This window comes from Rhinopithecus roxellana, chromosome 11 (assembly GCF_007565055.1).
Source record: "Rhinopithecus roxellana isolate Shanxi Qingling chromosome 11, ASM756505v1, whole genome shotgun sequence".
Classification (NCBI taxonomy): domain Eukaryota; kingdom Metazoa; phylum Chordata; class Mammalia; order Primates; family Cercopithecidae; genus Rhinopithecus; species Rhinopithecus roxellana.
This window is the reverse complement of record NC_044559.1, coordinates 131,539,343-131,552,951: the sequence shown is the minus strand read 5'-3', so window position 1 is coordinate 131,552,951 and position 13,609 is coordinate 131,539,343. Positions and strand designations below refer to the sequence as shown.

The 13,609-nt window shown below is 44.6% G+C and overlaps 2 protein-coding genes across 4 annotated transcripts in view; one reads left to right on the top strand and one right to left on the bottom strand.

Moving 5' to 3' along the window:
• Window positions 1–12,660, bottom strand: part of AP3M1 (adaptor related protein complex 3 subunit mu 1) — a 30,396-nt gene extending 17,736 nt beyond the window's left edge. For 2 of the 3 annotated variants that reach the window (XM_010373135.2, XM_030941260.1), the window contains exon 1: window positions 12,344–12,660. In XM_010373135.2, the coding sequence (XP_010371437.1) occupies window positions 12,344–12,490 (147 nt within the window). In that variant the 5' untranslated portion in view covers window positions 12,491–12,660. Of the gene's footprint in view, window positions 1–11,897; window positions 12,316–12,343 lie in introns of those variants that run through there. The other variant, XM_010373137.2, reaches the window with a different exon arrangement.
• Window positions 12,661–12,775: 115 nt separating this feature from the next.
• Window positions 12,776–13,609, top strand: part of ADK (adenosine kinase) — a 577,585-nt gene continuing 576,751 nt past the window's right edge. The window contains exon 1 of the mRNA XM_030940869.1: window positions 12,776–12,934. Coding sequence (XP_030796729.1) covers window positions 12,870–12,934 — 65 coding nt within the window. The 5' untranslated portion in view covers window positions 12,776–12,869. The remainder of the gene's footprint in view (window positions 12,935–13,609) is intronic.

The following is a 13,609-nucleotide window of genomic DNA, read 5'->3' as shown; positions in this document are numbered from 1 at the left end:
AAAAAAAAATGCGGGGCGCTGTGGCTCACGCCTGTAATCCCAGCACTTTGTGAGGCCGAGGAGGGCGGATTGCGAGGTCAGGAGATCGAGACCATCCTGCCTAACAAGGTGAAACCCTGTCTCTACTAAAAATACAAAAAAAAAATAAAAAAGCCAGGCGTGGTGGCGGGTGCCTGTAGTCCCAGCCACTTGGGAGACTGAGGCAGGAGAACGGCGTGAACCCAGAGGCGGAGCTTGCAGCGAACCGAGATCGCGCCACTGCACTCCAACCTAGGTGACAGAGCGGGACTCCGTCTCAAAAACAAAAGGAAAACAAACAAAAAACAAAATTAGCTGGGTGTGGTGGTGCATGCCTGTAATCCCAGCTACTAGGGAGGCTGAGGTAGGAGAATCACTTGAACCTGGGAGGTGGAGGTTGCAGTGAGCTGAGATGGTGCCATTGTACTGCAGCCTGGGCAGCAAGAGCGAAACTCCATCACAAAAAAAAAAAAAAAAAAAAAAAAAGGAAAGAAAGAAAGAAAAAAAAAAAAAAAGAAAACGCTTGTAATTCCAGCTGTCAGGGAGGCAGAGGCGGGAGGATAGCCTGAGTCCAGGAGTTTGAGACCTGCCTGGGCAATATAGAGAGACCCTGTTCTCCACAAAAAGGAAGGAAAAAAAAAGACAAAAAAAAAAAAAAAATTTCATTTACAATAGCATCAAAAAATTTAAATATGTAGAAAATAAATTTAACAAGAGAAATACAAGACTTGTATAGCAAATATTACAAAACGTCAGTGAAATAAATGAAAAAGACCTACAAAATTGAAAGTCATTCCATGTTCATGGATTGGAAGACTTGATATTTTTAAGATGGCAACATTTCCCAAACTTATCTACACTTTCAATGCATCCCTATTAAAATCCCAGCTGCCTTTTTGTGGAATTGGACAGGCTAATCCTAAAATTCATATGGAAATGAAAAAGATCAACAGCCAAAACAATCTTGGCTGGGTGCGGTGGCTCACGGTTGTAATTCCAGCACTTGGGGAGGCCGAGGTGGGTGGATCACGAGGTCAGGAGATCGAGACCATCCTGGCTAACACGGTGAAACCCCGTCTCTACTAAAATTAGCCGGCCGTAGTGGCATGCGCCTGTAGTCCCAGCTACTCGGGAGGCTGAGGCAAGGAGAATAGCTTGAAAGCAGGAGGCGGAGGTTGCAGTGAGCCGACACCCAAGATTGCACCACTGCACTCCAGCCTGGGCGACAGCGCGAGACTCCATGTTAAAAAAAAAATAATAAAAAAAATTTCCCAGCTGCCTTTTTGTGGAATTTGACAGGCTAATCCTAAAATTCATATGGAATTGAAAAAGATCAACAGCCAAAACAATCTTGAAAAGGAACAACAGGGGCGAAGGGGGCGGAGTGCGCCCTCCCTCCCCGGCCAGGGCGCTTGGGAGCAGGGACTCAGGCCTGCAGCTGAGCATCCTTCCTGGGGGCCACTCTGCCGTGGAGCCACTCTGCTGTTCCAGGGACCTGGGAGGAGCCCTCGGTTCCCCGGGGGCTGGGGCCCTGGGGCGCACACATCCATCCCAGTCGGAGCCTGCGTTTCCTGAGCCAGGATCTGGGGCGAGACGGGGCGCTCAAGCCCAACGTCCTCGTCTGCCTTGGGGCGCTCCTGGCCAGCTGGTCGCGGTAGGTTAAAGTCACCTTACACCTGTAACGGGTGGACTTTCCTACACACCTTTGCAAGCCTTTCTGTGCCGACCAGAGCCTTCAAAGCGGGGTCTTCTGCCTTTACTTTTGGAAAAGCTTTTTATTTTGAAATATTTGGCTGACTTACAAAAGACTTCCCCTCACATTTGACATGACTGACAAAAGGTCTGAAATGTTTCATCTATAGTCTGATTTACTATGGAAAAAGAATTGGGGGGATGCTTACAAAAATATGTGGAATGTAAAAAGATTGAAAAAATATATATTTGAATTTAAAAAAAAAAGAAAAGGAACGACAAAGACAGATAACTCGTGCTTCCTGATTTCAAAACTTACTACAAAACTACTGTGTGGTATTGGCACAAGGACAGACATATAGATCAACAGAACATTAACCCTTACATTTATGGTCAACTGATTTTCAACAAGGGTGCCAAGACCTGGGTGACCACTTGGAGAGAGAACAACCTTTTCAACAAATGGTACTGGAACAACTGGATTTCCACATACAAAAGAATGAAATTGGATACAAAAAGCAACACAAAATGTATCAGAGACCTACTTGGAAAAGCCAAAATGATAAAACTCTTAGAAAAAAATATGCATAGATTTTGACTCTGCATTAGACAATGTTTTTAAAGATATGATACCAAAAGTACAGGCAAGAAAAATAAAAAATAGATAACCTAGAGTCCATCAAAATTAAAACTTTAGTGCTTCAAAGGACATTATCAAGAAAACAAAAATCCACAAAATGAGAGTAAATATTTGAAACCACGTATCTTAAAGGGACCCTATCTGGAAAATATAAAGAACTTTTACTCAATAACAAGAAGGGGCAGGTGTGGTGATTCACAACTGTAATCCTAGTATTCTGAGAGGCTGAGGAGGGAGGACTGCTTGAGACCAGGAGTTTCAGACCCCCTCTCTACAAAAAAAAATTTAAAAATTAGCCAGCCATAGTGGCTTACATCTGTAGTCCCTGCTACTTGGGAGGCTGAGGTGGGAGGATCGCTTGAGTCCAGGAGTTTGAGGCTGCAGTGAACTATAATCCCACCACTGCACTCCAGCCTGGGTGACAGAGGGAGACCTTGCCTCTAAAACATAAACAAATACATAAACAAGCCACTTAAAAAATGGGCAAAGGATTTGAAAAGACATTTATCTAAAGAATATATACATACAAACAAATCTTACAAATATGATGTTGAATAAATGAAGCCAGATGCAAAAGAATATACCCAGTATGATTTCATTTATATGAAGTTGTAGAACAGGCAAAACTAATCTATGTTAAATCAAATGGTTTCCTTTATGGAGAGTGGAGGGCCATGGGGATGATCTCCTAGGGTGCTGGTAATGTTTTCTTTTTTTTTTTTTTTCCTTTTTTTTTTGGGATGGAGTCTTGCACTGTGGCCCAGGCTGGAATGCAATGGCGTTATCTTGGCTCACTGAAACCTCCGCCTCCTGAGTTCACGAGATTCTCCTGCCTCAGCCTCCCTAGTAGCTGGGATTACAGGCACACACTGCCACGCCGAGCTAATTTTTTTTTTTTTTTGTATTTTTACTAGAGAGGAGGTTTCACTATGTTGGCCAGGCTGGTCTCGAACTCCTGACCTCGAGATCCACCTGCCTTGGCCTCCCAAAGTGCTAGGATTACAGGAGTGAGACACTACACCCGGCCAATGTTTTATGTCTTGATCTGCACGATGTTTACAAGCTGTGTTCCTTTTATAACTCATTAGGTTTTACATTATGATTTGAATACTTTTCTGTTAGTTATGCTTCTTATAAAAAGTATATTGTTTCTGCAATATAGGGGACAACGGAAAAATGTCTAATTATCTTACCTTGTTCCTATCTTTTACGTGTATAAGCACAGTGTCAGGTGTTTAGTCTAGTGGCTCAATCATTCCAAGTAATAGTAAGAAACTGCTGATTTTAACTATAATCTTAGCTGATAAATTTTCACTTTCATTTTTTAAATGAAACAAGAATATCCAACCATAGGATATGCAACTAAATTTTTATTATTACACCTTTTTCTTGGAATAAAATCAGCTCTGAAATATAAAGTATGACTTCAAGAGGAGCACTATAATCCACAAGGAGACTCAGATTTGAGCACTTCAGGTGAGTCACATATGGAACACAGCATTCTTGGCAAAAATTAATCTTTCGGCTCCATTCAATGTGGTTATTTTTGGCCAGGCACAGTGGCTCACGCCTGTAATCCCAGCACTTTGGGAGGCCAAGACCGGAGGATTACCTGAGGTCAGGAGTTCAAGACCATCCTGGCCAACATGGCAAAACCCTGTCTCTACTAAAAATACAAAAATTAGTCGGGAATGGTGGTGTGCACCTATAATCCCAGCTACTTGGGAACAAGCTTTTTTTGTTTGTTTGTTTGAGCAGAGTCTCCCTCTGTCACCCAGGCTGGAATGCAGTGGTGTGATCTCTGCTTACTGCAACCTCCGTCTCCCAGGGTCAAGCAATTCTCATGCCTCAGCCTCCTCAGTAGCTGGGATTACAGGTGTGGGCCACCACGCCCAGCTAATTTTTCTGTTTTTAGTAGAAACGGGGTTTCACCATGTTGGCCTCAAGTGATCCACCTGCTTCAGCCTCCCAAAGTGAAGCTACTGTACTCAGTCCCCATTCAAAGTGTTTTATTCATTAAAGATAATGAATAATACTATAAATGAATTAATACTATCTAAAATGTATTGAGTACTTATTATGGGCCAGACATTATTCTAGACACTTTATCTCATCTTATTTTCACAATGCTATGCTATAAATACTACTCTTATCCCCATTTTACAGACAAGACAATGTCATCTCAGAAAAGTTAGGTCAGTTACCTAAGATCACGCAGTAAGCTAGGATTCAAACCTAAATCCAGCTGAATTCTGAGCTCCTGCTCTTATCTGCCTTGTAGAGACTAATTATTAGGAACACATTCTAATATAGCACTGTCCAACAGGGCTTTCTGCAATGATGGAAATGTCCTTTATCTGTGCTAATATGGTAGCCACTACATACTGGCTATTGAGCACTTGAAATGTGGCTAATGCACCCAATACTGAAATTTTAATTTTTTTTTTTTTTTGAGATAGGGTCTTGCTCTGTTGCCCAGGCTGGAATGCAACTGTGTCATCTGGGTTCACTCCAATCCCCACCTCCAGAGCCCAAGTGATCCTCCCGCTTCAGTCTCCTGAGTAGCGGGGCTTACAGACGTGCATCACCACACTCAGCTGATTTTCAAAGTTTTGTTTTGTAGAGACAAGGTCTGCCTATATTGCCCAGGCTGGTCTTGGATTCTTGGGCTCAAGTGATCTTCCCACCTTGATCTCCCAAAGTTCTGGGATTACAGGTGCAAGCCATCAAGCCTAGCCTGAAGTTTTAATTTTAATTAATTTAAATTTAAATAACCATATGTGGTTAGTAGTCAATATATTGAACAGTGCATGAGTGTGCTGCTTCAGCTTATGATTTATTTATTTCTTTTTTCAGATGGAGTTTCGCTGTGTTGCCCAGGCTGGAGTGCAATGGTGCGATCTCTGCTCACCATACCCACTGCCTGCTGGGTTCAAGCGATTCTCCTGCCTCAGCTTCCTGAGTAGCTAGGATTCTAGGCATGTGCCACCATGCCCGGCTAACTTTTTGTATTTTTAGTAGAAATGGGGTTTCACCATTTGGTGAAACCATGTTGGCCAGGCTGGTCTCGAACTCCTGACCTCGTGATCCACCCGCCTCAGCCTCCCAAAGTGCTGAGATTACAGGCGTGAGCCAACGCACCCAGCCTAGCTTACGATTTAAGAGGAGGAGATAAAAGACATTTCTTGTTTAGTTAGGAGCCAAAACACATTCTAGTTTTTATGCTGAGGAAGTTTAATAAATTATTTAGAGTGGAAGTTACATTTAAAAGCACTGACACAGGTTATCTAAAATCATTCATCCTATGGAAGGTATAGTTCACAAGGATTTATAGTGCTCCATTGCCACAATACACTCTAAAAGAGTTGCTTGTTCTGGAAGCAAGTGATTTTGTAGTTTCTTTATTTTAGGGCTAGATCTCTACTCATCCTCTTAAGCTGGTGAAAAATTCTTTCCAGGAAAGTTTCCCCCGAAGTTGTTTTTATTGGCAGTAGTTCAGGTCTCAGAATACAGAAAGTTAAACCAGCCTTCTAGATTTATTGTTGTTATCCTTAGTGCTGAGATGAAAGCATAACACTTACAAGTTCTCGACTGTGCTTAGCTTTAAAACCCATCTTAACCTTCTATAATAGGAAAAGAGAGCTTACTTCTTCTATCCATATTATGATCAAGGGTCTAATGCATATAACAATTAAATAATACCACATGTTGCAGTGTAAATTAGCCTGTTTCTTTAACTATTTATCATCCTTTTAGTCGCTGCAGTTATTTTTTTTTTTTTTTTGAGACGGAGTCTTGCTCTGTCGCCCAGGCTGGAGTGCAGTGGCCGATCTCAGCTCACTGCAAGCTCCGCCCCCCGGGTTTATGCCATTCTCCTGCCTCAGCCTCCCGAGTAGCTGGGACTACAGGCGTCCGCCACCTCGCCCGGCTAGTTTTTTGTATTTTTTAGTAGAGACGGGGTTTCACCATATTAGCGAGGATGGTCTCGATCTCCTGACCTTGTGATCCGCCCGTCTCGGCCTCCCAAAGTGCTGGGATTACAGGCTTGAGCCACCGTGCCCGGCCGCTGCAGTTATTTTTAAATTATTATTTTAATAAACTTTCTGGGAAAACTCCATACTCATTATCACCACAACCATCTTTTCGTTCCTAGTGGCTTTTGAGTCATAAGACAGAATTCTCCCTGCTTATTTCAAAGACACTAGAAGAAACTGTGTTCAGAGGCAGACCCAACAGAGCTTTGACTGCAGCTTAAATACATCATAAATCCTTTTTACTAAACATTTTATAATCACCCTGGGAAATTCACAAGCAATGCATTTACAATAGCAAAATATTCTTGGAAGTCAGTGTCTAAAAACAAAAATGTATTCCTTCTATATATGATAGGATAGAGGCACAGAAGGGCCTATACTGAATATGAGAGAATGAGACCAGAAAAGCATCTACTCTTCTGATTCTCAGTCAATATCTTGACTACATATTTATTCAACACAGAGTTTTGAGGCACTGGGTATATAAGAACAAACAAAATTAGAGTTCCTACACTCTCAGCATTTAGAGGTCAGCAGAGAAGACAACTAATACAGTAGGATGTAATTCCTACGATGATACAGGAAATATAGTGTGCTATGGGAATCTACAAGGCTTAGAAGTGAGAGAGAACACAAGACAAAGAAATCCAGCATAAATTTAGCAAATTTGGAAGCTGGAGGGAAGAGGGGAGATGAAACTGGAGAAGGAGGGAAGCAGAGACTGATTGGTTCATGGAGCATGCTAAACTTGTTAAGGAGTTTGGACTTTATTCTTAGTGCAATGTAAAGTCATTTTATAATTTTTTTTGGTAATCATGCAATTCGATTTACATTTTGAGAAAGATTATACTAATTACACTGTGGAAACTGGATAGCTGGTAACTGAACACTGTGACACCGGTTGGGAGATGAGTGGTGATGGCCTGGACTAGAGTCTTGACTATGGGGATGGGGTACAGTGAAAAGATAAGATAAACATTTAGGTTTTGTGTTAAAAAACATTTAGGCTTGGACGAGGGGGTGTGTGGAGATGAGAGAGATGTGTCACTTAGCCTGGTCCTGTGTAATTTGACCAGTTCTGGATATATCTGACCCAAATAAATATATTCAAAAAACTACTATATATACACTTCTGGTGCTTTAGAGAAGCCAGATTGGAATCAGAATTGTAAGTAATCAGGATTTTTTGTTAATGGTAATTAACCACAAGTAGAATTGAAACAAAAGAAAGAATGTGCAGGGCCGGGCGCGGTGGCTCAAGCCTGTAATCCCAGCACTTTGGGAGGCCGAGACGGGCGGATCACGAGGTCAGGAGATCGAGACCATCCTGGCTAACACGTTGAAACCCCGTCTCTACTAAAAAAATACAAAAAACTAGCCGGGCGAGGTGGCGGGCGCCTGTAGTCCCAGCTCCTCGGGAGGCTGAGGCAGGAGAATGGCGTAAACCCGGGAGGCGGAGCTTGCAGTGAGCTGAGATCGGCCACTGCACTCCAGCCTGGGCGACAGAGCAAGACTCTGTCTCAAAAAAAAAAAAAAAAAAAAAAGAATGTGCATAGTATGAAGAGAGCATAATCATGGCAGGAACTCCAACATTTGAGTACCAGATGGGTCAAGGAAGTGGACCTAAAGAATGCCCAAGATGTGACTGAAGAGGCAAAAGAAAAAAAAGCAGGGTGGTTTTTAGTAACTATAGTATATTAATGTATTTCCAGAAGAATGGAGGGGTAAATACTGTTACATGGCACAAAGAGGTTAAGCTACGAGAATTGAAAATGTCAGCTGGGCACAGTGGCTCACACCTGTAATCCCAGCACTTTGGGAGGCTGAGGTGGGCAGATCACCTGAGCTTGGAAGTTTGAGACTAGCCTGGCTAACATGGTGAAATCCCATCTCTACTAAAAATACAAAAAAATTAGCTGGGTGTGGTGGTGGGTGCCCGTAATCCCAGCTGCTCTGAAGGCTGAGGCAGAAGAATCGCTTGAACCCAGGAGGCAGAGGTTGCAGTGAGTCGAGATGGTGCCACTGCACTCTAGCCTGGATGACAGAGCGAGACTCCATCTCAACAAAAAAGAATTGAAAATGCCTGTTGATTTAAGAGTGTTTTTTAACTTTCTTTTCCTTAACGCCTGCTAAGGAGCCCTTTTAGACTCCATCTTCTTACTACCCTGCCAATCAAATTCCTAACCCGTAAAACTTTTTATTATTCTTTCTTTTTTAATTGTAAATTGACAAATTATAGTTGTATATATTTAGGGGTACCAGATGTTATGATTGATGAATAAAATGTGGAATAATTAACTGAAGCTAATTAATATCACCATAAAATTTTAATACCACAGAATATTCTGTTTATGTAATGTATTTGTGTTCTATACATAAAAAGAGTATATATATTTTTTTCACCTCACAAGAAGCGGTTTTTATCTGCTTTGAGATTGCATGATTTAACACACAGAGGACATTGGTGATCTTGGTAAAAGTAGTTTTGGTGGGCTAGGCGTGGTGGCTCACACCTGTAATCCCAGCACTTTGGGAGGCTGAGGCGGGTGGATCATGAGGTCAGGAGTTCAAGACCAGCCTGGCCAACATGGCAAAACCCTGTCTCTACTAAAAATACAAAAGTTAGCTGGGCGTGGTGGCAGGCGCCTGTAATCCCAGCTACTTGGGAGGCTGAGGCAGAAGAATCACTTGAACTCAGGAGGTGGAGGTTGCAGTGAGCTGAGATTGTATCACTGAACTTCAGCCTGGGTGACAAGAGCAAGACTCTGTCTCAAAAAAAAAAAAAAAAAAAAGTAGTTTTGATGGTAGTTCAGTGGAATGCTAGAAGTAAGTGGGCTGGGAAATAAACAGCAAGAAGTGTAAAAAAAAAAATAGAGATATGTAGAGTAGATTCAAGAAGTCTAGCTGTGAAGAGGATGAAAAGACAGGAAAATAAATGCAGCAGTTCATAAAGTGAAGGAAGAATACATTTAAATGCTAAAGGAAAGGTGTGAATAGAGGGGGAAAAGCTGACATAGGAAAGAGGGAAAAATGGAAAGAGGACCCTGACACAGCAGGATAGGATGCTACTGGGAGACTAGGTGAAAGGGTTTGCCTTCTCTAAGGAGAAGGAACACTTTCTACTCTTTAGATTGAAGGGAAGGTTTGTATACTTGACTGCAGGCAGATGATGGCTCTCCTCCTCTGTGTAATGGGAGAGAGGTCATTTCCAAAGGGAGAGAGAAATCCTCTTCTCTGTAAATACCATGTGCTACTCGTGAATTGACATAGTACTGAGCTACTTAAAAATATTTAGCCTGCAAAGAACTCCAATAGAGTATGTATATATGTATTTTTTTTTAAGAGTTAGGGTCTCGCTTTGTTGCCCAGGCTGAAGTGCAGTGGACCAATCATAGCTCACCATTACTTTGAACTCCTGGGCTCAAGTCATCCTTCTGCCTCATTCTGCCTCCGCCTCCTGAGTAGTCAGGACTACAACCGTGCGCCACCAAGCCTGGCTAATGTTTAAATTTTTTGTAGAGATGGAGTCTCGCTATGTTGCCCAGGCTGATCTCCAACTCCTGGCCTCAAGTGATTTTCCTGCCTCACCCACCCAAAGTGCTAGGATTACAGGTGTAAGCCACTGCACTCTGTCTGCCAACAGTATATTGTTTTTTGGTTTTTTTTTGTTTGTTTGTTTTTTTGAGACGGAGTCTCACTCTGTTGCCAGGCTGGAGTGCAGTGGCGCGATCTCAGCTTACCACAACCTCCGCCTCCTGGGTTCAAGCAATTCTCCTGCCTCAGCCTCCTGAGTAGCTGGGACTGCAGGCACATGCCACCATGCCCATATAATTTTTGTATTTTTAGTAGTGACAGGGTTTCTCCATGTTTGCCAGGATGGTCTCAATCTCTTGACCTCGTGATCCACCTGCCTCAGCCTCCCAAAGTGCTGGGATTACAGGCATGAGCCATACTGTGCCTGGCTATATATTATATTAAATGGTTAGAAATAAAAATCATAAGATTAAGAAAACCTAATCTTGTTGCAAAGAGAGCTTTCCTAAAGATACGTAAGGTTGTTTTTTTTTTTTTTTCCCGAGGCAGAGTCTCACTCTGTTGCTCAGGGTAGAGTGCAGTGGTGAGGTCTCAGCTTACTGCAACTTCCGCCTCCCAGGTTCAAGGGATTCTCCTGCCTCAACCTCCCAAGTAGCTGGGACTACAGGCGCGTGCCACCACATCTGGCTAATTTTTGTATTTTTAGTAGAGACAGGGTTTCACTATGTTGGCCAGGCTGGTCTCGAACTCCTGACATCGTGATCTGCCCGCCTCAGCCTCCCAAAGTGCTGAGATTACAGGCGTGAGCCACCGCGCCTAGCCAAGATACGTAAATTTAAGATAATTCGTCATTTCTCCTATAGTGTCAATAGAAACTGTCACTCTGTCTTTCCCAAATTAATCCTTTCACTTGTAACTTGATCCCATTCCTTTCCTTCTCTTCTGGGAGGTAAGACTTTTTCTTGAATCTTCAAATAGTTGCTTGCTTCCTGCCCCCAAATAGATATCATGTATTCTTTAAAACAAACCCCAAACTTTCCCCCACCTTGCCACTCTCAATAATCTTGCTTCATGCACCAAATGATGAAGGATTAGTCTACACTTGCAGTCTGTCCTCAGTTACTATTAAAACATCTCTCTCAAATAGCTCAATGACTTTCTAATTATAAAATCCAACAATCTATTCTGATTTCAGCTTCCTCCTCTGGCCATTGCAGCATTTTATGTCATTGATAACTTTCTCCTAAACAAAAATACTTCTTACCCTTTTCTATGAAACTTCATCTGTTTTGGGTTTCACCTTGAAAGTCTTTCGGGCTTAATTCTTACAATTTTTTTTTAAAGTCTTTCTACAATCTCCATGTAAACCACTGTTTCAAATTCGGTAAAACTCAAACTCCATAAAATTCCTCCTCCTGTCAGTGACACCATCTTCTTAATCACATAAGGCTGTAAGCTTCGGGTTCAAATTTACCAAATACCAACAGCCACATCGCCCGTCACTTTTCCATACTCACTGCTACCTGCTCAGTTTAGACCCCCGTTACCTCTTGAGGTAGAAAGCCCCTAAGGGAAAAATTCTAAACATACATGTATGTGACCACCCCCCGGGGCTTACACAAACAACTTATCTAGAAAACCCCTAGCCCTTTGAGGTTGCAACATACATGCATGTGACCAGCCCCCCGGCTTACACAAACAACTTATCTGGAAAACCCCCAGCCGTTTGAGGTTGCGAAAAAGGCGGGAACCAGCCAGAAACTGCCGAATGTTCAACTTTAAATATTAACCAATAATAAGCTTGTAACTACTGTTTCTCTGTGACTTGTTTGTACCTCGCTATAAAAGAAACCCTGAAACAGCAGCCGGGGCCTCTCTCTTTACCTGCCATTGTATAAAGCGGAGAGGTCCGGGTTCGAACTCCTAATAAAGCGACCCCGGCTATTTGGCTTTGACTCTGGACTCTGGTGGTCACTTACTGGGGTCTCGCGACTTCGGGCACAACACTCTCTCCTGAAGAACTGCAACACCCTTCTCACTGCATTCCTCACCCCAGGCTCTTCCAGGCACCACCCACTAACAGGACGTCCGCTCAGGTCCGTTTGGGGTTTTGTCCTCCAGAGCAGAAACCTGGGACTGAGATTCCTGCCGTCTGTACTCCAGCTCACTACAGAAGGGGAACCCAGGAAGCTCGACCTCCGGGGCTCAGGCGCCTGAGAACACTAGGCTGCAGGTGGACCCCTCCCTTCCGGCCTTGCTGGCGAGAAAGCCCGGAAGGCCGGGAGTGGGGGGAAGCGAGGCCCTGGCCCACGGCACCAAAGACGCTCCTAGAGCCCAGATCGGAGTCGGGGGCCTCAGCTATTCAGCCTACTCCCGGGTTTTGGAGCTGTCCCCAATCCACAGATTTCCCGCCCCTCACACTCACCCCGACACCTGTGCCAGTCAGTGATTCGGCGCCGGGTCCTCTCCGGACCGAAGCTGAGGAAGCTGAGAAGGCCGCGAGGACCCGCAGCCGGAGTGCCCAGGAGATTGCCTGATTAACAGCTTCAAAGACACCGACTCTGTCTATCATATTAGAAAGATTAAATATGCCAGAAGACTGTAAATGAGAGGAAAGACGTCTCTTGAGGTTTAGTATCTAAATCTTCTACATCACCCAGAACCTAGAAAAATGGTGGGTTTCTCACCATCTAGATTCAGGCGGTTATCCGCGGCCTAACTCAGTCTGGGGTCCCCTAATGGCAGGGGAGGCGGGGTCAGGAATGGGCGGGGCATTCGCTGTCGGTGGTGAGGGATAGAGCCAATGATTGTGGATGACAGCGGCACAGAATGGGCGGAGTCTGGAGGGGCGGGATTTGGAGAAGAGAGGGCGGTGATGCGAAGACGTGGGGGGGCCAGAGAGTGTATGGCAGAGGTGGGCTGTAGAACCAAAGTAGGGTGGGAGCGCAAAGATGGCAGCTGCTGAGGAGGAGCCGAAGCCCAAAAAGCTGAAGGTGGAGGCGCCGCAAGCGCTGAGGTGAGCGCTGCCCGACTTGGGGAGGAGGGTGACAGCGCCTGCTGCAAGCAAGCCAGGGCCCACGTGGGGTTTCGCGGCTCCGGCGCTGGGTGGTGTCTCTCACTGCCCGCTTGGGGCCAACTCACAAGACCTGCCGCGCGGGGAGCTGTCTATTTGGCCGCGACCCCTTGCCGGACGTTCTCTCAGTTTGGCCGAGTCGCCGCCTGTTTGGTGCAGCTCCGGCTCCAGCAGCCCTTGGCCAATCGTGGCCGGCGGAGGGGGGGCGAGCCGGCTGCCCGCGCCACCTGCCAGCAAGCCCAAGCTGGGCTGGTGCGACCCCGGAGGGCTGGACCGGAGCAGCGTCTTTACGCAGCCGCCTTCTCTTCCTGGGGTTTGGCGGGGAGGAGGCTCGGCAACTGCTCTATTCTGGGGCGAAGTCAGAATTTTTGGGGATTTTTCGGAAAGTGTTGCGGAAGGGCACGTTGACCTTCCTTTTCGTACACATTCTGAAAGCCCGCACCTTTGAGGACCCTCTACCAGTGACCCAGACCCCTCCGAGGCTTTGCAGGGGCAAAATTTGGATGAATGGATAGGAAAGGTTGATTTTTCTTTTTTATTTGCACTTTTTGGCAGCAACGGAGACAGTGCTGCCCCTAACACCTGCCTCACATGTGATTGATGTTGCAACTTTTACTT